Source organism: Thamnophis sirtalis, unplaced genomic scaffold, assembly GCF_051295495.1.
Source record: "Thamnophis sirtalis isolate CommonGarterSnake01/CBP01778 unplaced genomic scaffold, rThaSir2_p1.2 scaffold_3, whole genome shotgun sequence".
Classification (NCBI taxonomy): domain Eukaryota; kingdom Metazoa; phylum Chordata; class Lepidosauria; order Squamata; family Natricidae; genus Thamnophis; species Thamnophis sirtalis.
The window spans coordinates 171,235,375-171,262,315 of NW_028261383.1; the positions used below are offsets into that span (position 1 = coordinate 171,235,375).

The 26,941-nt window shown below is 45.1% G+C and overlaps 1 protein-coding gene across 2 annotated transcripts; it reads right to left on the reverse strand.

Moving 5' to 3' along the window:
* Nucleotides 1–1,910: 1,910 nt before the first annotated feature.
* Nucleotides 1,911–25,090, reverse strand: LOC106554724 (dynamin-1-like protein). 2 transcript variants are annotated; one of them, XM_087710930.1, is made up of 18 exons: nucleotides 25,024–25,090; nucleotides 24,704–24,846; nucleotides 23,414–23,564; nucleotides 21,792–21,838; nucleotides 18,671–18,742; nucleotides 18,488–18,574; nucleotides 16,275–16,437; nucleotides 14,924–15,044; nucleotides 14,623–14,754; nucleotides 11,617–11,823; nucleotides 11,394–11,514; nucleotides 9,328–9,483; nucleotides 8,094–8,183; nucleotides 6,882–6,980; nucleotides 6,649–6,792; nucleotides 5,959–6,068; nucleotides 4,453–4,612; nucleotides 1,911–3,308 (listed from the first exon to the last, which is right to left on the reverse strand). In XM_087710930.1, the coding sequence occupies exons 2-18, from the start codon at nucleotides 24,803–24,805 to the stop codon at nucleotides 3,252–3,254; spliced, it is 2,019 nt and encodes a 672-aa protein (XP_087567056.1). In that variant the 5' UTR covers nucleotides 24,806–24,846; nucleotides 25,024–25,090; the 3' UTR covers nucleotides 1,911–3,251. The 2 variants fall into 2 exon arrangements, with proteins under 2 accessions (XP_087567056.1, XP_087567057.1); XM_087710931.1 differs by lacking the exon at nucleotides 25,024–25,090 and having other exon boundaries at nucleotides 2,424–3,308; nucleotides 23,414–23,559; nucleotides 24,704–24,844.
* Between the last annotated feature and the right edge of the window lie 1,851 nt (nucleotides 25,091–26,941).

Consider the following 26,941-nt stretch of genomic DNA (forward strand, 5'->3'; position numbering starts at 1 on the left):
TTATGCTCCACAGCCTTGAGAAGGGAAGCCAGGAATCTCGCGGGTGGCACCTCCGTGTGTGCCACCTTGCAAAGTCCTGGGTTCCTCCTCTCCCCCACATCACACCCCCCCACGTCAGGTCTTCCCACCCTGTGCCCCACCCCCGAGCATGCACTTTGTCCTCGCCCTGCACTGCACTTCCTGTGTCGGGTTTGTTGCTGTACAGATTTCCATGTATATAATATATATTATAAATACCAGCCTTTATGAGGGGGGCGGGGGTGGTCTCCAGCCCATGTATTTTCTATAGCATGGGGCTTCCCCTCTGCCCCTTTCTCTCAGATTGACTGTATTTTTTGTTTCCTTTCCTTCTCCCCACCGCCCAGTCAGTTCCACTTTGTATATATGAAAATGTATATTTGATGCTTCATAAATTGATCAAATGTCCTTGCTGTGTGAAAAAATGGGTTGTCTCGTGTGTTATTTGCCCAGCTTTTAATTTGAAACCAATTTCTATGAAATCTGGTTCACTTTATATTGGTTCCTCCTTTGCCACACATTAGGGTGCCTATAAAATCCACAGCATTAGAAGAGTTACAGCTGTATATATTCTTCCTTTGTGTGAATATCAATACACAAAGCTCTGTTTCTATGAATCGGGATTCAGATATCAAATGGGATAAGATTCCGGATTGAATTAAAGGGATCGTGTTGCTTGGATGAGTAGCTATGGACTGGATCAATTAGACAGTAAGAGTACTTTGCTCAATTACAAATAAGCCTTAATTTTATCTACCATTTATCACAGAAGTATTTAAACTGCAGCCTCTGGGAAGTTATCAGCCCTAATGATGGTTTTCAAGGCTTCTATTAAGAGATACACAACCCTGAATTTGAACGTATGTACAAATAGAAGGAAGTATCATGCACTAAATGAAACATTGATTATCTGTCAAAATCATGATTAACATTTGGTAGCCTGGGGTATTAGTATGCACTCCTATAGTACATGCCTATAATTGATGAATACGGGCAGATGGGATTTGGAATTCTTTCACAATATATGATGTTGAAGTTGTAGAGGGGTTTGGTATTGAAAAGAGCTCAGATTCTACCACAGAAACCAAGTTCTTTCTGAACTGTTGAAACAAGATAGTTTTTTCATGTAGCAAGTTGACAGTGTGTATGAAGCTTGATTCAACAGACCTCCCAGCCTTCAGGACGCAAGATGTGAGCTTGTTTTTAGTAGCGTTTTTCACCTAACCTATAAGCTGTACCCAGTCAGGCTGTTAGGGGAGCAGCGCCTATCAATGGATCCCCCTCACAACAATCCTTTTCATGTGCAGCTGTCAGCGTTCCAAGTATGTAGAATTAAATCAGAGTCCAAGGCAAAACGATCCTTAAAAGTTCCAATTTAATAAAGCAGATTAGCATATTGCTGTGGAATCCCAAATGTGGAAATTTCATCAGAATTCCACCCAGTTAAAAGTTCATGATCTTGTCCCCACACCCACAATCCATCACATGGTCCAATCTTCTTCTTCCACGCTGGCGTCTCCACCCAGCTGCTTCCGGTCAGGTGTAAAAGTGCGGAGACAAAAGATGACCTTGGCTTCTAGTGAAGAATGTCAACAATACATTCCACAATCCTATTCCTGTCTATTCCCCCCTCCCATCAACTATACTAATGAAACAGCATAATGAAATAAGAGAAAGTGTGGCAGGCCAAAAGTCTAAAAGGAATATAATTGCAGGCCTGAGAGCAGCTTTTCTAAGCCCAGTCTTATCTTTTGGGAATGAAGGTACACCTACAAGCAGAAATGGCTGCCATCCAGCAGGGCAAAAGTGCCAAGCCACCTGTTTACAGAAGGTGCTGTAAACAAGTTTCCACTCATCCATCCAACTAGCAGAAAAATATTGGGGGGGGGGGGAACCTGCTTGTGTAACTCGTGTCAGTTAAGCATCCTTTTAAGCTCAAGGGATAACAAAGAAAAAGCACGTGTCACCACACCACGTAAAGCAGCAACCCCAGCCCCCACGTGCCACAGAATTTTTGCACACTAATTTGAACTAACTGCTGAATGTTGAAAAGACATTTTGCATGATGTATGAACCAGACCCATCAGGTTATCACTCCTCGTTTCAACCTCGAGCTACAAATATTCTCCTTTAGTTATGACTTATCCCTGGACAGCTTGTGTAAGGAAAACTCAATCCACGTCAATCAAATTGATTTGGATTCCCCAGATACGTGTTTTGATTTCTATTCCTCCTACAACAGTATTTAAAAATCCATTTTGTAAGAGATTCAAATCCTTTTGCTCTCTAGTCCCTTCTTCCGCGATGTAGAATTCAAGCCCAGCGGAAGCACTTCGTATTTTTGGATGGCACCCTAATAGGAACTTATAATTATTCCCTTTAAAGAAAACAACACACCAACTGTATACAATCTTCCAGAGTTTATTTCATGAAAATTTGCAGGCCAACCCTGGTCCCTGCTTGGCTCAGATTTCCACCCCTACCCCTCACGCCTCCAGGAACAGGTGAAGGTTCCCACGTGACACTATTGCACATGACTCCTGGGTAAAATGTGTTGTGAAAGCACAGTCCAGAGTGAGATCCAGCATTATCAGCTCCTTGTTTGGGCCAGAGTAGAGATGAATCCCTCTAGCCAAGTGGCAGGCAGCACTTCTCTTATTCAAGGTTACGCAGGCATTTTTAATCCATCAAGAGGCTCCTCTTTTCAGCTGTACATCAGTTACGAGAATAAAAGGCAATTTACAAGGCCAAACACAGAGCAGTGTGTTCCTAACAGTTAAGCAAACACAAGACAAGGGGTTTCATTTCATTACATGTACCAAATGCACCATGTTCAGGAAATACATAGAATTTAGAGCGATATTAAATCTGCATAAATAAAGACTGGCCAAACTCGGCAAGTACTCAAGGCTGCGAGCTTGACGATCAAAACAGGAATTTAATACCGGTGGAATCTAGCGAAACTGGAAAAATATGGAAGACGGATGAGGTAGGAAGGGAGAGCCACCATATGCCGGCTCCAATATGCAATCCGTGCACCACGGACACTTCAACACAGTTAAAATAGGGACGTACTCTTGTTCTAAACTAGACCCTGATCAATGAGGACACAATTTCTTCCCCATTTGGGAAACGGTAAAAGATTCAGATGGGAGTCAAGAGCTGAACACGTGCACGGTTCTGGGTGAGTAATGTTCTTGCAACATGGAATCTTCTGAAGCTTTGGATGCATCTCACCAGAGTTGAGTCTCTCGGATCTCCGATATTGTTTGGCTGGCTTTCTGTAATGCCTACGAAAGAGCAGAAGACCTGGCTGAGGATTCAGACACGACAACTAACCAGCATAGGGAAAGGAATAGATTCATTAGTGTGCAGTAGTGGGTTACCGGCTCCCATTGCAACAGGTACGCTGCAACGGGAGCCAGGCATGCACCACGGGGACACGCACTGCGCACGCATGCATACCCACTGCTTGCGACGCTCCAGCTGCTCGACGGAGCATTGCGCAGGTGCCGTATGCTGCACATGCACAGATGGCCTGTTTCCTTCAAATACAGGTAAGGAAAGAGGGCAGGCAGGCCCTCCAAAGCGGTTCCACCACAAAACCGCGCTTGACTAAACGGCGCCCGACTAAACCGCGTCGCTGACATCAACGGGGCAACAACAGCGCGGAGACAGAAGCACGCTGTAAACCCTAAACCTAAAATTAACCCCTAAACCTAAACCTAACCCCCCTAAACCTAATCCTAATCCTAACCCTTAACCTAATCCTAACCCTTAACCTAATCCTAACCCTTAACCTAACCCTTACCTTAAGTTGAATCGGCTTGCTTTCAAAGCGCTATTTAAAGCGCCCTTCTTTCTCCGCGCTGGCTGTTGTCGCCCTGTTGATGACGTCAGCGACGCGGTTTAATCGGGCGCGGCTTAGTCGAGCGCGGTTTTGACGGGTCACGCTCCAAAGCACCATTCTGGTACGGTGGCTGCTGCTTCCGGCAGGCACCAGTACGCGTACTGGGGCGTATCACCTGCAACCCACCACTGTTAGTGTGGGACTGAAAATTAATGCGCTGTATGCACAACGCTAAAATACTTGTCCACTAGCTATCTGAAAAGTGGGTGGTTTGTCACTGATTTGAAAAAAAAAACTTGGAACAGATCCTGGGATCTTGGCCAGCCTTTCCCAACCTTAACACCCCTTGTCTCAGAACTGAAGCTAGATAACACACAAGGGAGCCAAGGTGGAGAAACTTAAGGCTTTTAAAAGATTGGAACACGGCCATTTTCAGCCTCTAGGGAAAGAATTGTTGCTGCTTCCAGTTTGAGGGAGGATTCAAAGCAGCAAACTGGTTCTGCTCCCGGTGAGCCAGAACCAGGTTTCTCTTTGGCCATCGTTGAACCAGAGCTGACCTCTAGCAACCCTGCCCCTCCCATCACCTTGAGCATATTGGCAGCCTCGTTACGCTGCTGAGCCATGTCCTCGGACTCTGTTAGGAGTGTGTCTAGAAGCTGGGACTTATACAGCTGGCCCACAAGTTCACTCTGGAGATGGTCCTTGACGTAGTTCACAAGGAAGTGCATCACAGTTTTGGGTACACTACAGGATGAAAAGCAGATAAATTGATTTGGACACAGTTTCTTAAAAGAAAAGTCCCCAATTTTTTTATTGACGGTTATGGTTTAAGTATAATTTCATCTTTGTATTTGTATTTGGCGCCCTTCTCCAGGAGGGACTCAGGGTGGCGAACAACTCAGGGGGGAAAGGGAACATAAACAACAGTACACATAATTAAAATACAGGTTTTGACGGCTTTTCGGAAGGCCTGGAGAGAGGTGAGGGTCCGGATCTCCGCGGGGAGTTCATTCCAAAGGGCCGGAGCTGCAACAGAGAAGGCCCTCCCCCGGGTAGTAGCCAGATGGCATTGGCTGGTGGACAGAACCCGGAGGAGGCCGACCCTGTGTGATCTGACGGGTCTCTGGGAGGTAATTGGCAGTAGGCGGTCTCTCTATTGCTAGCAGAAATAGATTAATATAGCACTTTTGGCTTAGATAATCTCCATCTGTAGTATTCTCAAGGTATGCTTTGTTATTCAAAATACTTTGAACTACATGTGGAAATTGATGTGTTTGCAGAAGATAAAGTATTCTGATTATAGCAACAAGAAACCAAACATGTTAAAATGTATGGCGTTGCAGAAAATTTGTCAGAATCTGACCAAGAAGTTTGGGGACAGCAGTTTCCCAAATCCCCAAACAACCTTAAAAGGGTTGGATTGAGGAAGAAAGGCTGTCCTCTCATTCAAAAATGGCTAAAGTCTTAACTTTTCTACAAGGAATTGCATAAAATCAACTTGTTCGTATTGGTTAGGTTAGTCACTGCTTATTAAGAGCCGAGGTGGCGCGGTGGTTAAATGCAGCACTGCAGGCTACTTCAGCGGACTGCAGTTCTGCAGTTCGGCAGTTCAAATCTCACCGGCTCAGGGTTGACTCAGCCTTCCATCCTTCCGAGGTGGGTAAAATGAGGACCCAGACTGTGGGGGCGATATGCTGACTCTGTAAACCGCTTAGAGAGGGCTGAAAGCCCTATGAAGCGGTATATAAGTCTAACTGAGCTGAGGTGGCGCAGTGGTTAAACGCAGCACTGCAGGATACTTCAGCTGACTGCAATTCGGCTGTTCAAATCTCACCGTCTCAGGGTTGACTCAGCCTTCCATCCTTCCGAGGTGGGTAAAATGAGGACCCGGATTGTTGTTGGGGGCGATATGCTGACTCTGTAAACCGCTTAGAGAGGGCTGAAAGCCCTATGAAGCGGGATATAAGTCTAACTGCTATTGCTATTTTCAAACCCCCACTAGCAGAATATCCATTTCTGAAGGAATAACTAAATCCAGATGCCACAGCTGTCACTAATGCTTACTGTAATTTTCCTGTTAACCCACTTACCTATCCTGGATGCTTTTGCGCACAATGAGGAAGTAGGACTTAATAAGCCTCCGGATCACCTCACAGTCTCGTTGTTCACGCTGGCTTAACTTCCGGGCTGCTGGCATGGGCTAAGGACAGGCGGAGGAAATAGCCATGAGCAGTGTTCGCCAAATGCAACAGCCGTTTAGCTGAGAGAGCAGCTACTCAAGATTCTACACCCTTGGCTGAGATGATAATAAATATCTATTCCCCAACATGGTATACGGTCTCCTCTTGAACAGGGGGTTGGACTAGAAGACCTCCAAGGTCCCTCTTCCAATTCTGTTATTCTGATGTACCCCTTTTGCAGTAACCCATCCTGCCAGAAACCAAAGTTGTCTACGTTATAGGGGCAAAAAGCAATGAGCTAAAGGCAAGATCATGTACCTCTAATGCAGTGGTTCCCAAACTTGGCAACTTTAAGACTTGTGGACTTCAACTCCCAGAATTCTCCAGCCAGCAAAGCTGAAGTTGAAGTCCAGTTGAAGTCCACAAGTCTTAAAGTTGCCAAGTTTGGGAACCACTGCTCTAATGCAATTCTTCCAATTCATCCTCATGCTTCTGCACTGCAACTCCTAGCAACATTCTTTGCTCCTCAAAGTAGCTTAAGCTCTAGCCAGCCCACCTGCTTTCTCCCGCCCCATTCCTCCCAGGTTTATCCCAGCTGACCGTGTCCAGGAGGTTGACTTCATGGGATCGGCTGGGGCTAGAATAAACCAAAGAGTGGGAGGATCCTTTAGGCCTATCATCAATGCCAGATTCTTCTGGTTTCTCACTTTTCCATCGCCAGGTTCCATCTATGGCAGTGTCACTCTAGATTGGAAGAAATGCCAGAATAAGCGGCAAGTTAAGACAAAGGGTAGACATTAAGGACGGGGGAAAGGGCATCCGTGAAATGTTACCTTAGAACTGCTCACTGAGGCAGAGACCAGTGCTGTGTCTATAAAGTCAGGGTGCTTGGTATTGATGTAGGCCAGCTCAATGGCAACCAGGTTATGCACCTAGGAGAGAGGCATTATTAGGCCTAGGGTATCTGGGCTCAATAATCCAAGATCAGTAGTGCCCAAGATCTCTGAAACAAAACATCAAGTTACTTAAGTACCATGTGTATTTCCAAGGCCTCATAAGGAGCCCAGAATAGTTCATAAAAATAGAAATAACCCAATATAGCAATAGCAATAGCAGTTAGACTTATATACCGCTTCATAGGGCTTTCAGCCCTCTCTAAGTGGTTTACAGAGTCAGCATATCGCCCCCACAGTCTGGGTCCTCATTTCACCCACCTCGGAAGGATGGAAGGCTGAGTCAACCCTGAGCCGGTGAGATTTGAACCGCCGAACTGCAGTTAACAGTCAGCTGAAGTGGCTGCAGTACTGCACTCTAACCACTGCGCCACCTCGGCTCAAATATGTCATTTGGTAGTACACTCAGCTCCCCAGACATCAGCTGAAATGTTAGAAAACAATCTGGGCTCATAGTAGGAAATCGGTAGAGGCAGCAATAATGTGCAACTTTATTACTTTGCTGTGTTGTGGTTTCAGACTGGCCATGTCTACCACCACAGCTGATGTCTGTCTGTCTGTCTATCCTACATACTCTAAATTACCAATTACCTCCAATAGACCGATCAGATCCCACAGATTAGGCCTCCTCCGAATTCCATCCGCCGGCCAATGCCGACTGGCGACTACCCGGAGGAGAGCCTTCTCTGTGGCTGCTCCGACCCTCTGGAACGAGCTCCCCGTGGAGATTCGAACCCTCACCACCCTCCAGCCCTTAAAACCTGGCTGTTCCGACAGGCCGGGGGCTAAAGAGTTTTTGCCCCCCCCCCCCCCCCACCGAATGGTATGGTTGTTGTGTGCTTTTAAATTGTGTATTGTTTTGTTCGTCTTTTTTATCCCTTATCTGTACCCCCTTCCCTGACTTGGATTGTGAGCCGCCCTGAGTCCCCTTCGGGGAAAAGGGCGGCATATAAATGCAATAAATTCAATTCAATTCCAGATATGCCCCCACCAGCTTCAAAACCTCTGGAAGAAATGTGCAGAGCAGCAGCAAGGACCATTTCATACTTTTATTCATAGCAAAAAAAATAAAAATAAAAAAGCCCCCGTTACCATCTCATTGGTGATGGGCAGCCTCCGGCGAAGGACTCCTGTCACCACCTCCACAATGGCCTCGTGCAACTTGGGGAAACGCAGCAACTCCTAAAGATTTGTTTTGTTATTGTTTTGCATACATATAAAAAAAATTCCTTGGAGAATCCCCCCCCCCGTTTGTCTCTGTGTCTCTGTCGTTTCCCCCCCCCCCCCGTCTGTATATATGTGTGTGTGTGTGTGTGAAATGTAAGTTTGTATATACATACATACACAGACAACTCTGATGGAAATTTTCATTTATCTATTTACGTTAACATGTTTTCCTACTTAACTTGTAAGACCAACTGAATATGGTAGTCCTCAATTTACAACCATTTGCTTAATGACCATTTGAAGTTACAACAACACAAGAAAAATGTCACCAGCATTTTTCACACTTACAACCACGGCAGCATCCCCATGGCCATGTGATCGTGATTCAGATGCCTGGAAACTGACTCGTATTTAGGATGGTTGCAGTGTCCTGGGGTCAGGTGAGAGCACCTTTTGACAAGCAAAGTCAAAGGGGAAGCCGGGCTCAACCAAAAACTTAATAACCGCAGTAATTCACTTATCAATTGTGGCAAGGTCGTAAAGTGGGACAAAACTCCCTTAACAACTGTCTCACTTAGCAGCAAAAACTTTGGGTACAACTGTGGTCCTAAGTTAAGGATCATTTGTATATTGGAACTTTTCCTCACTGAAGGATGCTATCTTAAAACATCTGTTAATAGTTGGGCATTTGGGAAGATGACAACCTCCGGATTCCATCTGCCAGCCAATGTCGGCTGGCGACTCCCCGGGGGAGACCCTTCTCTGTTGCAGCTCCGGCCCTCTGGAACGAGCTCCCTGTTGAGATCCGGACCCTTACTACCCTCCCGGCCTTCCGCAAAGCCACCAAGTCCTGGCTGTTCCAGCAGGCTGGAGGGAGCTGAGAAGCATCTACCTCCACGGAAATTGTGAATGTTGGTTTTGTTTTTAATATGTTGTCTTTGTCTCGTTCCCCCCTTTCCCTTGTCTTTTGTGAGCCGCCCGGAGTCCTCCGGGAGTGGGCGGCATACAAGACAAATAAATAAATAAAAAATAAATAAATAAAAACCAGCCCCCTTGGGAGTTTACATGCATGGGAATGTTGGTCCAGAACCCACTCGAGAGCCCTTTCCTTTTTCTGGGGATGGAGGCTTGGTTGATCATAGGCCCAGCGAGACGGTACCTGTGTGTTGTAGGTGGAACAGTGTTGGATGATGCGCTGCAACTCCTCGTGCACGAGCTCCACGCAGCGAAGGCTTGGTTCCTCCAGTCGCTTGATTTGCCGTTTCACCAGCAGCTCAAAAGAGACCTCGGGAACAAAAAGAGCTGGGCGGGGACCCTGCCAGAGAGATGGAGAAGCATCTTCAATGGTTGGAGGGAGGAGCCAACGTCGCGACGACACATCGTGCGGACCCGACAGTCCGAGCCCGCCGATGAAACTTTTGTCCTTGGACGGTCCGGTAGGACCTAAACCGTCCCGAAGAGACGGTGACAGGGAAGCCAAAACCTTGCTGGTCACAGGGACACCGCAAAGTCCCTGATTGACCCAAGGGTAGTGCTTCCAACCGAAGACAGACAGACAGCCCCCAGGCTGGCATAGTCGGAGACGGCTCCCGAAGGAAAAGACGAAGCGAAAGCGTTCCACCTGGTGAGGGTTTTTTTTTTCTTTTTTTACTTTCAGAAGATCTGCGTTAAGAAACTTTTTTCTTAAAAAAAATAATAATAATAACTAGTCCTCAAAGTAGGAATAAAGCGGCGAATTTGATACTTATTGGACTGCTACTAGAGAAGCATCTTCAAAAACTGTTGGCAGGAAAATAATCCCATGCTGGAAGGACTCGAGGGTCAGTTGAAGTTCTAAGTAGCTCTGTGTCCCCAAACTCCGTGTAACTTCAAATACACACTTCCAATGTTGCTAACTTTTGCGTGCATTTTGTTCCTGCCTCAAAGTGACAGGGCCGAAGTTTAGCATCGCCCAGTCAACAAAATGACCTTTAAGCAGTGATGGCTTCTATAATTTAGACAGCACAGTGGTTTCAGGAGAATAAATTGATACTGTACCAAAAGTACAGAAGATGACTTGCATGAGAAAGGCTAGCTCTTGACACTCAATGTCGAAGCAAAAAAGGGACTTAATATAGAACTGGACATCTTGGGAAATTAAATATGCCAAGAAAGCATAGAGTGGTTGTCTTCTTCTATCCTCCTTCTAAGGTGGGACAGACAGACTCACTCCCCCTACCCTCCTCCTTCTGGTATTCCAAAACATCTAGCATTAAAAACTGGATGACGCATGAAACTGGATGATGAATCAACCTAGAAATAAGGAACCATTTCCTGGCAGAACAATTTGCTAGCGGAATGGCTTGCCTCCAGAAGTTGTGGGTGCTCCATCACTGGAACTTCTTAAGTGATTGCACAGCCATTTGTCCAGAATGGCATATAGCTTCTTGCTTGAACAGAAATTTGGACTAAAAGACCCCTAAGGTTCCTTCCAACTCTGTTAATTCTCTACCAGTCCTCTATTGTTATTGAATAGCAATAGCAGTTATAGCAATAGCAGTTAGACTTATATACCGCTTCCTAGGGCTTTCAGCCCTCTCTAAGCGGTTTACAGAGTCAGCATATTGCCCCCAACAACAATCTGGGTCCTCATTTTACCCACCTCGGAAGGATGGAAGGCTGAGTCAACCCTGAGCCGGTGAGATTTGAACAGCCGAACTGCAGAACTGCAGTCAGCTGAAGTAGCCTGCAGTGCTGCATTTAACCACTGTGCCACCTCAGCTCCTCAGCTGAAGCAGGAGACAAGATCCATCCTCCTATTGGCTCACTTGTTTTAATAGCTTGGGTATTTGCTTGGGAACTACAAATGCTAATAGCCACAGGTATCTATCAAAGCATGTAAACTTTGGGAATATTTTGTCCTTCTGGCCTCATGAATGAACCGTTTGCCTGCAGCCACTGCAACTGAATGTCAGGCTTTCTGCAGGATAGGCAATCACTCTTAATTCTTACAATGCTTCAAGCCAAGATCTCATTACTCATTACTGTAGTTGGCAGTGGAAGGAAGCTTGGCCTTGTATCCATCCCGCTTCTAAAATTATAGGAGCAGCAAAATTTTAGGTGAATTCCCAACACTACAATCTTTTCTTGTGCGATATACTTGTACAACTGGAAAAAGAGAACATGGGATGAAAGCAAAAGATAATGGATAAGGCAGCCTTGCATTGGAGGATCATATGAACTTACTGTGGCATTTCTAATGGCTGTCAAAATATCCAGCATCGTGAGTCCGGCCAGTGGATCAATGGACTCGAGAGTGCGTCCAAAGGTTTCGTGGAAAATGTAGCACATCCGGGCACCACCGCACCTGCCCAGCAGAGAAGCAGATCAGCCCCAGCATCCCACTGCCAGCTTGTTTATCCCACATCCAGCTCCATTGCCGCATCGTTCACTAGAAGGCTTCACTCACAACTCGGAGGTCTCAATGTTGCGTGCTGTACCCTCAATGGTGTTGCAATACTCGGTGGCAAACTTGGTGATGATCTGAAGCAAAGTGGCGTTCTTGTCTTCGATGGGCTGCCCGTAGCTCTGTAGCACCGATTGGTACTGAGCTGTGAGCACGTTCACTCGCGTCTTCAGTTCAGGCAGGCAGTCGCGGATATGGTGCATCAGCAGCCTGGGAAAGGTGGAAGGGCGTCAGCCTGGGCTTTTAAGGCAGTGTTTCTCAACCTTGGCCACTTGAAGATGTCTGGACTTCAACTCCCAGAATCCCCCAGCCAGCATTCGCTGGCTGGGGGATTCTGGGAGTTGAAGTCCAGACATCTTCAAGTAGCCAAGGTTGAGAAACACTGTTTTAAGGAAAGCATCCTACTTTCAGGAAGGATTCCAAATGACCAACAGAAAGTGTTGGAGAGGACAGTACTAGGTAAAACGGGCCAATATTCAGGGGACCGAAAGAAGACTCATTTGAGCCAAATCTTCCTAGCTAAACAGGATTTAATGGGGGGGGGGGCTGAGTCAATTCCAACTTTCTATTTGTTATGCTGTACTTGTATTCTCCTGCTGAGCAGTTTCATGATTTTAGGAACAGGAAGGATGGTATTCTGGAAAGTTTCAATTCAGGGTTGAAAAGACTTCTGCGGGGTTCTCCTTTCATGCACAAATGCTGTGGCAAGATAAGGAGGAGCTCGCGCACAATCCCTGGCTTCAAACGAATACCCAGAATTTCTGCCCAGAATACCTCTTACAATTCCTAGCTCCCACTTTGTGATTTTAATGCTAGTTGAAGTTTTAACTTTAAGAGTAAATGTAGCTCAGGGTTGAACTGCAGAGTCCTTGGTGCTCTATGAGCTTGGTTATTTGCTTGCAGACCTCTCGTTACCCAACTAGTTATCATCATCAGTGCTGATGATTATGTGGTTTGCTCCCTGTTTCTATGTGGTAGCTTGCCTTACCCATGTGGATAGCAGTGTGGTTTTCTCACCCAGATAAGCAGGAGTTACCACCAGACAACCAATCAAGCAGAAAACAATGCCCTAATCAAGAAATTGCCAAGGAGAAAAGTACATCTCCACCAACACTGATGTAAATATAAACACTGGTGTACATATACCGTATATACCTTCGAGACCGCCTACTGCCACATACCTCCCAGTGGCCAGTAAGATCCCATAGATTGGGCCTCCTTCAGATGCCGTCAGCCAGACAGTGTCGGCTGGCGGGCCCTCGGGGGAGAGCCTTCTCTGTGGCTGCTCTGAATCTTTGGAACCAGCTACCCCCAGAGATCCAGACCCTACCCACTCTCATGGCCTTCAGGAAAGCTGTAAAAACTTGGCTATTCCGGCAGGCCTGGGGCTGTTGACCTCATTGCTGAGGTCCAGCCCCGATCAGAACGAATGTATGAGGTGTTGCTGTTTTAAACTGTTTCTTTCGTTATGTGTTTCGTTATGTGTGTTTTTTTTCTCTTTATTTTTGTAAGCCGCCCGGAGTCCTTCGGGATTGGGCGGCATATAAATGTGGTTAATATATATATACATTTTCTGAGGTTTTTGCAGGTGTTAGTACGTAGGTCTTTGGTTATTCGGGTTTTCTCCCGCGTAAAATTGGAGGTGTCTTGGCGACGTGTCAACGGAGTCTCACTCGTCATCTTCAGGCTTCGTGCTTCCAGGAGCAATGCTCCTGGAAGCACGAAGCCTGAAGATGACGAATGAGACTTCGTCGAAACGTCGCCAAGACACCTCCAATTTTATGCGGGAGAAAACCCAAATAACCAAAGACAGACAGACAGACACAGACAGACCATTATACTGTGTATAAACAGGGAGCAAACCCAACACACCCTCACACTGATGTTACCTAGTTGGGTAACAAAACATCTACAAGCAAACAACCATGCTCAGAGAGCACTAAGGATTCCACACTTGAGTTTTTGTTTTAAAGTTGGCATGTGCAGGGCTAAACATTTTCACGGGCACCGGATCCTATGCCCAATGAATATGTCAGTCTCGGAGACACAGGGCTGTTGCTGTCTATGTGTTCCTCCCTAAAAAAAAACCTTAAAAAGATTTTTTTAAAAAGCTTTTAGCCCTCTAGATCATGACGATTAGATCTTACAACTGTCACAGGCCACCAACCTCTTGGTACCAATTGCTAGAAAGTCTAATCAGGAATGATGCCACTGCTGCTGAGTTGCTGAGGGAACAGAAATGACCTAGTCTAATCCACTAAGTCTCTCATCTTCAGAGTAAAGGACAGAAGTGGTTCTTTTCTACTCAAAGGATAAGCATCCTAAAGCAGTGGGTCCCATTCTACCTGGGGTTTCCTGGTCAATCCCTAACCGCTCTACATGGGGCTGCCCTTGAAGAGTGTTCGGCGACTATAGTTGGTCCAGAATGCAGCCGCGCGAGCGATATCGGGTGTACCTAGATACATCCATGTTACACCTGTCCTCCACGAGCTGCACTGGCTCCCTATTGGTCTCTGGACGCGCTTCAAGGTGCTGGTTATTACTTTAAAGCCCTACATGGCTTTGGACCTGGATATCTGCGAGACCGCCTCCTGCCGCATACCTCCCAACGGCCGATAAGAACTCACAGGCTGGGCCTCCTCCGGGTGCCGTTGACCGGACAATGCCGGCTGGCGGCCCCTCGGGGGAGAGCCTTTTCTGTAGCTGCTCCAGCCTTGTAGAACGATCTACCTGCAGAGATCCGGACCCCTCCCACTCTCTCGGCCTTCCAAAAAGCCACCAAAACCTGGCTGTTCCGGCAGGCCTGAGGCTGTTGACCCATGAAGGAGGTCCAGCCCCTAGCTAAGTCGAGTGTATGGTGTGTTCCTTTTAATTTTGTTCTCATCTTTCCCCTATTTTTTTATTTTTGTTTTATCTTTGTATTTGTAAGCCGCCCGGAGTCCTACGGGATTGGGCGGCATATAAGTTTATTAAATTACGAATTACGAACCAACCCCAGTCCCTTCTCACCTGTTGAGAGTTTTGGCCAAATAACGTGTGCCATTGCGATTGGCAAGTGAAGGGTATTTCTTCTGCATGAATCCTTGCTCATCCTGCAGAGACTCACTGATGCTCTTGTTACTGTTGATATCATGTTGGCTCCTAGCACAGGAAGCAAAAATACCACCTAGAAAATTAACAAAATCTTCCTCTGACGGATTCACCCACAAGCAACAATCTGTTCTGGCAAGGAAGAGGTTTTGCAACCAGATGCCCTCTCCATCTAGCATAGAAGCCCCCCTCTAGGTTCCCTGCATGCATCACCACTGACCTGTTGACCACTCCAATGATGCCTAGCTTGACAGGAATAACCCGGCCCATCAGTACATCTAGGGCATCAGTCCCAGCATCCATCAGATCTAGCTTGGTGACCACAGCCAGTGTCCTTCGACCTGCAGAGAAATCCTTCTCCAGTTAGTGATATCAGAAGGGGAAAGGGTGGTGGTGGTGACAGAGGCTGTCCCTTTATTCCTTGTGTGCTCCTCCCAAGACTGCATATCTTTTGCATTCATTCAAATTTATGCATTTATAATTTAAATTGCTAAGATTGCCCAACTCATTAGAGATTCTGGCTGATGTACAAATTAAAAACAAAAGTGTAGTACTTTAAACCAGGAAAACTACAAGATTATCACAATAGGAGGAATAAGCACACACTATAAATATACCAATATAATCTAATCTGAGTGGAACCCGCTCATGTTTTCCCCATTCTATCCCACAACCTGGGGAAAAAGCCAGGTTTTCAAGTCCAAAAAGGCTGAGCATTAGAAGCCTTCAAGCATGGTGTTCCACAGGGCAGCTGTTACAAAAGAGAGGCAGGCTTCCTAGGCCACTCAGGTGGCCTTGTCTGGCCAATGCAACCTGGGACAAGTCCATTGTGTTGGATCTTGCAGAATGGGAATAAACAAGGGGAGAAAAGTGCTTCCTCGGCTCACTCTGTCACCCATCTGCTTTATTCCCCTTCTTGTTGATCAGCCATCATTTAAGAACGGATCTTAACATTCAGAGAGAAAATAAATGTTACGTTCTGCTGGCATTACTAAATCAGACTCCCTGAGCTTCAAAAAGAGAGGACTGTTTTATAACATCCCATGGTTCTCCATAGAGCCGAGGTGGCGCAGTGGTTAGGGTGCAGTACTGCAGGCCACTTCAGCTGACTGCTATCTGCAGTTCAGCGGTTCAAATCTCACCGGCTCAAGGTTGACTCAGCCTTCCATCCTTCCGAGGTGGGTAAAATGAGGACCCAGACTGTAGGGCCGATATGCTGACTCTGTAAACCGCTTAGAGAGGGCTGAAAGCCCTATGAAGCGGTATATAAGTCTAACTGAGCTGAGGTGGCGCAGTAGTTAGGGTGCAGTACTGCAGGCCACTTCAGCTGACTGCTATCTGCAGTTCAGCGGTTCAAATCTCACCGGCTCAAGGTTGACTCAGCCTTCCATCCTTCCGAGGTGGGTGAAATGCGCACCCAGACTGTGGGGGCGATATGCTGACTCTGTAAACCGCTTAGAGGGGGCTGAAAGCCCTATGAAGTGGTATATAAGTCTAACTGCTATTGCTATATGGACTATTAGGATCCTAATTTCCTGATTTCTTCTCCTGAAGTACAAATATAGCCATACCATCAGGGTCAACATCCCGTGCTAGTTTGAGTGCTTCTGATGTAGCCATGTCAGTATTGGCAGCAGTGACAGCCAGGATTAAGCAGTTTGGGTTGGAGATGTAGGATAAGATCATATCTCGGACTTGATTCTCAATATCAGGAGGCTGATCTCCAATAGGCACCTGTTATATTGCAAAGACTGGGTTTGAGAGATGTATAAGTCACCCAAGGCCTAAAGTATCATGCAGCAAAATGTAAAAAACTATGCAACTAGAAAAGGACAATCTTAGGAAACTTCCTTATGTTTACTTACTCAATTACTCTGAATTGAGAAGGCTAATAATGCAATACAAACTGCATCACACCATACTAAGCACTCTTGTTTACTGCTCTGTTTCCACCCAAGAGAGGAACAGAGAAGAGGGAGCAAGGACTCTTGATTCATATCACTCACTCTAGGAAGAAAAACAGAACTATGTTTGAGATGCAAAAGAACTCCTGAATTCACATATCTGCAGCCTAAAAACACGGATGCACGTATTTAAGAAATATGCCCTTCCAATTCCTGTATTATCTTCAGTGAAGACCATATTCTCTAATCCAGGAACATTGATTTGGACTGAAAGGAAGAACACGTTTCTAGTCCTCATGGCTGCAGAACATTATCCTACAATCTAGGAGCTAAAAGAACATGTTTTAGAATTCATTTAGCAGCAACAGTAAATTTAGATATGTGAGGTCGAGGAGTGTTCAAATTGTAAAAGGCTGAGAGGTGTTTGTACATGCCCCTTCTCCATGCTCAGCATAAGCAAAACAAATTAAACAAGAGCTTCCCACATAGGTTGATCTATTTTATGTAGACTGCAGAATTCAACTGAAAAAATAATACGTATTTATTTTAAGCCTAAATGTACACCGGTGAGGTGCAGAAACTTGAAGAGAATCCCTTGGGCTTTTAGTTTTCCTAATAAGCAAATGAGAAAAAGGGGATTCTTTTGCTCCAGAACAGGGCCAGATTTATGCCAACTACTGAAGCTGCCTGCAGCGGTTCCACCACAAAACCGCGTTCGACTAAAGCGTGCTCGACGAAACCGCGTAGCTGACGTCATCACAGCGCGACAACAGCGCGGAGAAAAAAGCACGCTGTAAACGCTAAACCTAAAATTAACCCCTAAACCTAAACCCCCTAAACCTAACCCTAAACCTAACCCTTAACCTAACCCTTAACCTAACGCTAAACCTAATCCTAACCCTAAACCTAACCCTAATCCTTAACCTAACCCTAACCCTAACCCTAACCCTTACCTTAACTTGAATCGGCTTGCTTTCAAAGCACTATTTAAAGCGCCCTTCTTTCTCCGCGCTCGCTGTTGTCGCCCTGCTGATGATGTCAGCGACGCGGTTTAATCGGGCGCGCTTTAGTCGAGCGCGGTTTTGTCGTGCCACGGCCTTGAGTAAACACACCTTTCCACTGAAGCTGGTGCTAGTTAAAACAAAGCTGCCAATATTGTTTCTATCACCCATACAAAGGGGGCTAATGTCATCTCAAGCGCAAAATGCCAGCCTGTAAGAGAGACTTTATCCCAAACCACACAACCTTCCGATTGTAGCCACAGGATTTGGGGGGGGGTTTCCTGTGAAAAGGTCAGGCCTTCAACTGAAACTTTTTTTCTGAATCCAACATAGTGGTATGCTAAGAACAGTCAATCCTACATCCGTTGTTCATTTACACTCTTTTTATCTTCTGCTCACCATCACTGGAACTCAGCTTTTCTTCTGCTCCAAGGTGACTAAATGGTTAGAAGGAGTGGTTCTAAGGAAAAAGTGGTCGATGGGAGAAAGGAGACCATCCATCACTTGGTACATTGGTGCCCAAGAGCTGAGGTGGCGCAGTGGTTAAATGCAGCACTGCAGGCTACTTCAGCTGACTGCAGTTCTGCGGTTCAAATCTCACCGGCTCAAGGTTGACTCAGCCTTCCATCCTTCCGAGGTGGGTGAAATGAGGACCCGGATTGTTGTTGGGGGCGATACGCTGACTCTGTAAACCGCTTAGAGAGGGCTGAAAGCCCTATGAAGCGGTATATAAGTCTAACTGCTATTGCTACACATTGCCCAGGTATTGCTGGAGAAGTTTTGCCTTTAAAGGTTTTTTGAAAGCCTACTAATAATCAATAACTTCTAGGTCTCTCTTAAGATATGGGCGACAGACAGCACCATTTCTAAGGGTCTCACCTTGGTGATTCCTGGAAGATCTACCAGCGTCAGGTTAAGCACATGAGGTGAATAGATCTTCAGGTACAAGGCTTCTGGACTGATTCCCTGGAAGCAAGAAAAGGTATTAGAGAAAGCCACAAAAAAGGCATTTGGACCAATGGACTCTCCACACCACGAGAGAAGAACTCAGAGAGTTGGTACCTTATTGGTCCCCGTCATCCGCTCGGTTTCAATCTCAATTTCCTGCCGAATCTCAGTGAAATCCATAAAAGTCTGAGGAAAGAGAACAAGCAGAAAGGCTTCTAATATCACAAGCTGCAGGAGAGTGTGCAAGGACACTTGCTCTCTTATTGATCCTCTTCCCCATCTTGCCTGTTTGTGGCAGAACTGGAGCAGGGAACAGACAGTGGAAGAGGAGAATCCCCCCCCCCAAAAAAATAGAGCACTCCAGTACTCCACCTCAAACATTTTAAATATGATACATCACGTTATAACTCTGAATACAAAGCAAAAGCCAAAATGGCCCAAACTTTCTTGCAAAAACAACAATCAGCAGCTGCAGAATAGAAGAGAGATGTGGGGGCTTGAAAGTGCTTTCATCCTATAAACACATTGTCAGGCCTGCAGTTATATTCCTTTTAGAATTTTGGCCTGCCACACTTTCTCTTATTTCATTATGCTGTTTAATTAGTATAGTTGATGGGAGGGGGGAATAGACAGGAGTAGGATTGTGGAATGCATTGTTATCATTCTTTTCTAGAAGGCCAAGGTCATCTTTTGTCTCCGCACTTTTACACCTGACCGGAAACAGCTGGGTGGAGATGCCAGCGTGGAAGAAGAAGATTGGACCATGTGATGGATTGTGGGTGTGGGGACAAGTTCATGAACTTTTAACTGGGTGGGATTGTGATGTAACTTCCAGAATTGGGATTAACACAGATGTGCTAGGATGTCTGCTTTATTAAATTGGAACTTTAAGGATCATTTTGCCTTGGACTCTGATTTAATTCTACATGATACTTGGAACGCTAACACACATTGTTGAAAATAATGGCTTTAATTCCAGGTGAGCTTAGGACAAGGCACAGAAGACACAACCTTGGGGAGAAGTTAATTTAAAAAGAGGAATAAAGTATAGGAGTTGATATTCTTTCAATATGACTGAACATCATAAGCAGCTTTGGAATAAGTTACAACATGCCAAATAAGTCAACTTGCTTAAGTGAGCACTAAGCACAGTATGACACGGTTTGTAAGATCTGGAAGATAATAAATCCTTATCTGCATGCTTTATGTATTTATTTACATCTTTAAAAAAAAGATATGAAGAGACTTTTTCCCCTCCAGGAGTAAGTTAAGTGATGCAGTCAAAAGAAAGCTCTATGAAAAAGAAAAAAATATCCAAAGATAACAATTGGATTTCATTTCCAGAATTCTTTTCTGACTGGTCTCTTCAGTACCAGAGAATTGGAAGGAGGTAGTCAGGCTATCAAGACCATCCCGCGCTAGACAGATTGGTACTTAGCCTCAACTTGAACACACTCAACATAAGGGGAAATAATTGGTTACTTTGAGATATTTCTTTTAAAACATTCAACCAGAACCTGCCTTCTTATCATTTAAATGTATTATTTTGAGGAATCTCCAGCCATGGAATTTATTTTCTAGTTCCCGGTCATCCCAGACCCAGTCTGCAATCATTTTCTTTGAAACCTTCTGAAAGTAGAGTGCCCAGAACTGGATGCAATAGGTGAAGAGCTGACCACTGCAGAACTGAGAAGCATTATTTCCAGTAATTTAGAAATTACTCGTTGATTCATCCAAAAGATGTATTTCTCTATTGCAGCAGCCCACATCACACTGTTGACTCACATTCTGTTTGCAAGCAATGGGTTTTTTGTAAGAACCTTTTCATAAATATCATTATCATCTCCTACATCTATGGATTTGGTTTTCTTTCATAAGTGAAGAACTTTCTATTTGCCCGTAGTATTATTATCTCTATCTTCAGTTCATTTCTCCAACATATTAAGTTTTTTGACGTTATAAATTCTTAGCGAAAGACTGGAATGAATATCTATTTTCTCTCCCCCTTTTGGGGCTCTCCTTCTGCCTGGCATCCACTGTTGGGATATTTTCTTAATATTTTGTACAAGATAATAAGACAAAATATTAGTTCTCAATGCAATGTGATTTCACATGTATACTGTTTTTCTCTATTTTTTAAAAAAAATAGGATAAGCCAAATACATTAACATATAGTGGAAATACACGGAGGGGAGGAGGAGTAGGAAAGAAGAAAGATGGGTAGAGAGGGATGGGAGAGAGGGTGGGGGGGGGGAAGGCGAAAGGGAAGGGGGGGAGCGGATCTGGAGAGAGGAGTGGTAGAGGGCGAGGGGAAGTAGGGTAGAGGGGGATGATGGAGGGAAGATAGAAAGTTGGAGGGTGGTGGAAGAAAGTGGTGTATGGAGAACAGAAGAGGTATATTGGGCTTTTATTTTCTGGGGCATTGTTGACAAGAGGAATTGATGCAATTACTGTTTAATACTGTATGGGGTATACATGTGAGTGTATGAAAATGAAAATAAAATATACTAAAAGGGAGACAAAATATAATAGAATTCAGAGAACATCACCGACTGTGGTATCACTAAGTATAACCTTATGTGTCCTTGTCCTCTTTTCTTTGGGACCTAAAATCCATGGTTAAGACATGGTTAGAAACCATGAATGGACATGAGTAACAGGAGAAATATAGGAAAAAAGTCCACAATAACCCTTTTCCCATAACAGTAACTGCAGGCTTTTAAATAAAAAAGAAAACAAGTAAATGATTTTAAGTTCGCACATCATGCTAAGACACACGTGATGAATTTGCACATATGAACTATCAATTAAGATTCCTCAAGCTACAGATAAGCAATTGTCTCAAACACCATTATTCACACCTCCCCTCCCAAGAAGTGTCACTGTGTTCCCTTAAGAGCCGAGGTGGCGCAGTGGTTAGGGTGCAGTACTGCAGGCCACTTCAGCTGACTGTTATCTGCAGTTCAGCGGTTCAAATCTCACCGGCTCAAGGTTGGCTCAGCCTTCCATCCTTCCGAGGTGGGTGAAATGAGGACCCAGACTGTGGGGGCGATATGCTGACTCTGTAAACCGCTTAGAGAGGGCTGAAAGCCCTATGGAGCGGTATATAAGTCTAACTGCTATTGCTATTAATGTGAAGCTTTTTTTGCCTTATTAGGCAGCCAGCTAATTTGCCAAATGGCCTGGACTGACTCTAACCATAAATAGTTCCACATTTACCTCACCCACTCAGTACCTTGTGCTTGCAGTGCAGGAAAGTGGCCCATTCCTCTGTCTGGGCAACTGCAAACGAAAAAACAAAATAAAATAAAAGACTGATGAGAATCTTTCCGGCACCATTTTTACTTTGCCAAGTTTACTTTGTGACTAAGCGAGGATCTGAACTTGTGTCCCCCTAGCTGTACTCTTGACGCTTGTAACCATTTTCCTATGCTGTCTGTTGCCGTTTGATTTTGCTTCTGTCACAAATGTCAGATAATATAACTAGTGCAGTTGAACCAGTGAAAAAAAACGACAGCTCACTGATCAGAGCCGAGGTGGCGCAGTGGTTAGGGTGCAGTACTGCAGGCCACTTCAGCTGACTGTTGCAGTTCAGCGGTTCTAATCTCACCGGCTCAGGGTTGACTCAGCCTTCCATCCTTCCGAGGTGGGTGAAATGAGGACCCGGATTGTTGGGGGCGATATGCTGACTCTGTAAACCGCTTAGAGAGGGCTGAAAGCCCTATGAAACGGTATATAAGTCTAACTGCTATTGCTATTGATGCAAACATTTACAATTTTACCAAACGTATTCTTTCCATATGAGGCAACAACCCTTCGCCCATTATTCCCAGACAATGAATTTAGGTGGTATAGTCAGAATCAGGCGGCACCAGCCTTTTAGCCTGTACCCAATGAAATAATTTCTACAAGTTGCTTCCTGCTCAATTCTTGTTTGTCATCATGCATAGGGACTGTTTTGGATTACTTATGTTCACTGGGGATGGAGAATCTTTATATCGGCCTCATTCCTCTGAAGAAAAGGATATGGGAAGAGGAAGGACTTAGGCCTGTCCACTGATGTCATTCAGCAACATCTGCAGCAAATTGCAGTAACACCAAAACAAGGATATAGGCCAGTGTTTCTCAACCTTGGCAACTTGAAGATGTCCGGACTTCAACTCCCAGAATTCCCCAGCCAGCATTCGCTGGCTGGGGAATTCTGGGAGTTGAAGTCTGGACATCTTCAAGTTGCCAAGGTTGAGAAACACTGATATAGGCACACCCAGGGCATGTAAATGTCACGATTCTGTACTTGCACTGCAAAGTCTAATGCAGGTATAAATCACAGCAGCAGCACGATGAGATCAGGCACATTCCAGACACACAAATACTCATTCAGTACTCTGCAATACTATGTGGGACTTTCCGGCCAATATAGCTCTTGAGATGACAAAGTTAACTCATTCTAACTCAACCTTTTTCACGAATGAAAGTGAATATACCTGTCCCAGGATAATGTTGCAGGATCCAATCTGGGTCGGTTACTGGGACCAGAGGTTTCTTCTTCCGAGTTTTTAGACTCATGCTGGAGTCCATCTTCAGGAAACTTCTCTCTAGCAGGAGAAGATGCTATAACTACTACAGAGAAGTTCCATGAAGATGGGCCCCAGCACGAAAGCTGGGAAGACAAAACCTCTGGTTCTGGTGGTCAATCTTTTCAGTCAACCAATGATGTGATTTACACACTTTATTGGAAGGCAGAAATCAAGCCAGCCCCTTCTAGGTAATCATATTCCATTTCTGGATCAGAGGTAACATTCTGATGCTCACATCTCTGTTTTACTTTGTCACTAAGAGAAGTAACTTTTCCCTTACCATTTTCTCCACCTCCTTTCTGCCTCCTCTCCGCCAGGGTTGGCACATGGACCAGCTGTAAAACCAGGGGCCGCCGTGTGACAATTCCAGAGCCACGCGGCAAGAAATCCCGACCGACAATGCTCTCTAGCACTGAGCTCTTCCCACTACTCTGTGGAAATAAATAGCATTACAGGTAGAAACAGAAAAGGTAGTTTCTTACCTGTGTAAAAGTTTAGAAGAACATATTACTAACATGGTTACAGCATCTCATTTCGATTTACCTCCTTGTGTACTCACAAATCCATTCTCTTAAGATCCTCTCAAACTTGCCCGTTAACAGGGCAGGTGATAATTTTCAGCTTCCACTTTACCTTTAAATTGAAATTTGCTTAGCTGACAAAAAGTTGTACTCGCTGGTTTAACCAACATTTGTCCTACCAAGAGCCGATGTGGTGCAGTGGTTAGAGTGCAATACTGCAGGATACTTCTGCTGACTGCCGGCTGCCAGCAATTTGGCAGTTCGAATCTCACCAGGCTCAAGGTTGACTCAGCCTCCCATCCTTCCCAGGTGGGTAAAATGAGGACCCAGATTGTTGGGGGGCAATAGGCTGACTCTGTAAGCCACTTAGAGAAGGCTGTAAAGTGGTATATAAATCTAAGTGGTATTGCTAATACTGCAGGATACTTCTGCTGACTGCCGGCTGCCAGCAATTTGGCAGTTCGAATCTCACCAGGCTGAAGGTTGACTCAGCCTTCCATCCTTCCGAGATGGGTAAAATGAGGACCCAGATTATTGGGGGTAGATTGTAGATTTAGTTTATTTGTATGCCGCCCTTCTCCGGGAGGGACTCAGGGCGGCGAACAACTCAAGGGGAAAAGGGGATACAAACACAATACACGTAATTAAAATACACAAGAGTCATACAACCATACAAGTCGAGAGGGGAAGGGAACTCATCAACCCCAGGCCTGCCGGCACAGCCAGGTTTTGACAGCTTTCCGGAAGGCCTGGAGAGAGGTGAGGGTCCGAATCTCTGCGGGGAGTTCATTCCAAAGGGCCGGAGCTGCAACAGAGAAGGCCCTCCCCCGGGTGGTAGCCAGATGGCATTGGCTGGTAGACGGAACCCGGAGGAGGCCGACCCTGTGCGATCTAACGGGTCTGTGGGAGGTAATTGGCAGCAGGCTGACTTTATAAACCACTTAAAGAGGACTGCAAAGTGGTATATATAAATCTAAGTGGTATTGCTAATACAAGCCGCACTGTTTAGCATGGGCTTGGAGTAAGCCTAAATAGAGGCATGATCTCACCTGAGAGCCAACTACCACGATTTGGGGCAGTTGTATGATTTCGGCTCCCACCGTGTTGAAAATCTCTTGCAGCTTATTGATCACAGGGATAAGAGTCTCCATAACGACGACGGTGCAGCTCGTGCAAAGGGGGCTCTTATTCCCTGGAAAGTAAAGAGGACGGTTAGCCAGAAGGCAAAGGGGAAGCCCCCTGCCAGCATGGAGCCTTGTTTTCTCCCCTCCCCTCCAAAGAGCACGCCGACCCACTTCTCCGAGTAAAGGCCTGAGCCGTTTTACCGATAATTCAGCCCAAATAACGGAACCGAGCATCCGATACTCACCTCCGGGCTATTAACTCCGAATCCGGATGCAGCTCCATTCACGCCGCAATCAGGAAACATTCCCCGATTTCCCCGCCTCCTTCCCGAGCTGTGTTGCTCAAGGTCTCCGACCTCCTGGATTTCTATAGGTTTTTCCGTCTGTCCATCAAGTAAGCCTTCAGCTCTATTGGAGAATAAACTCCCCCCCCCCAGGGCGAGGTTTATATTTTCATTGGCCAAATCGGGAGCAAATCATGCTCCCCCGTCTTTGAAAGCTTTTCAAATACACGACCATAGAGAGAAAGTTGCAAGAGATAGAAAGGTCTTAGCAACCGAAACCATAGCAACAGCCAAGATTCCTTTTTTTTTGGGTAAGATGGCGACTAGCGAAAAAAACCTTCTCGGAACGGCCGTTAAACTGATGGCGGCTTCCAGCAGCCTCTGTTTTGTTCGTCGGCCCCCCCCCTTGTATTTTTTAAATTAAAACACTGAAAAATGATTGTTTTTATTTGATTACTTTATTTTTTTAATAAAGATTTTTATTAACAAACATGTAAAATACACACACACAAAAATTAGACGTGCACCACATTTATACAATACAGTGCGAACAGGAACGTCCTGTTCTTTATAATAGCAATCATCAATCGATGCCGCTCACCTTATATTATTTCCCCTTCTATTGTATTTCATTTGGATTTCACCATTCTTAATTTAATTTTACTCAAAGCTATTATTTTTTGAGTTTTATTATATTCCTTCATTGATTTTTGTTTCTTTCCTCCATCCACCTTATACCATTTATCCCATATCTGGTAGAATTCTGATTCTTCCTTTCCCTGGATTTCTTTAGTTAGTTCAGTGTTTCTCAACCTTGGCAACTTGAAGATGTCCGGACTTCAACTCCCAGAATTCCCCAGCCAGCGAATGCTGGCTGGGGAATTCTGGGAGTTGAAGTCCGGACATCTTCAAGTTGCCAAGGTTGAGAAACACTGAGTTAGTTTATCCATTTTGGCACAGTCCATCATCTTTCTTATTATTTCATCTTCGCTTAGGATTAATTTGTTTTTCCATTTCTGGGCAAAGGCAATCCTTGCCGCTGTTAATTATATGTAGTATTAAATACCGGATTTCTTTTTTGTATTTCACCGACATAATTCCTAATAAAAAAAACTTATTTGATTACTTTCGTTGGGCTAGAGACTAGCAATAGCAATAGCAATAGCAGTAGACTTATATACCGCTTCATAGGGCTTTCAGCCCTCTCTAAGCGGTTTACAGAGAGTCAGCATATTGCCCCCAACAATCTGGGTCCTCATTTTACCCACCTTGGAAGGATGGAAGGCTGAGTCAACCCTGAGCCGGTGAGATTTGAACCGCTGAACTGCTGATCTAGCAGTAGCCTGCAGTGCTGCATTTAACCACTGCGCCACCAACTAATATATTGGTGGGTGCTGGTTAGGAATTATGGGGATTGTAGTCCAACGCATCTCGCAGCTCTGCCTCCGGGAAGACTTGTAAATTAGATACAAAAGGAAGCCTGAAATCTGCATATCTTTTTTTTGTCCATTCGAGTCTGTATTGATTCCTGGTGACAAAATGGACAAGTCCTTTAGCTTTTCTTGCCCACCTTTTTTGGTATGGCATTAATATTTGCTCCAATATACCCTACTTCAATATGGATTAACAATGAAACCAAATTCCAGTGGAACCAAAATTCCACTATAGTAAAACAATGAAGATTTTGAAGATCTGGGCAAGTTTAATCATTGCGCAAAGTCATGTAAACTTATGTGATTTTATAAATTCGATTAATAAATAAAAACATAGCCTGTTTTGGTTTACCTTTGATTCTCAAGGGCCCAAGGTTGACTCAGCCTTCTATCCTTCAGTGAGTAAGAGGTCAGTAAGATGAGGACTCAGATTGTTGGGGGGAAAG

What these genes read in the sequence shown, in the direction of transcription:
- LOC106554724 (XM_087710930.1), bottom strand. Translation starts at nt 24,805, where the DNA reads ATGGAGACTCTTATCCCTGTGATCAATAAGCTGCAAGAGATTTTCAAC. An exon ending in ATCTTCCAGGAATCACCAAG is followed by an intron (nt 16,438 to 18,487) that starts GTGAGACCCTTA and finishes GCAATATAACAG; the next exon opens with GTGCCTATTGGAGATCAGCC. An exon ending in TGCCCATCACCAATGAGATG is followed by an intron (nt 6,981 to 8,093) that starts GTAACGGGGGCT and finishes CCTCTCTCCTAG; the next exon opens with GTGCATAACCTGGTTGCCAT.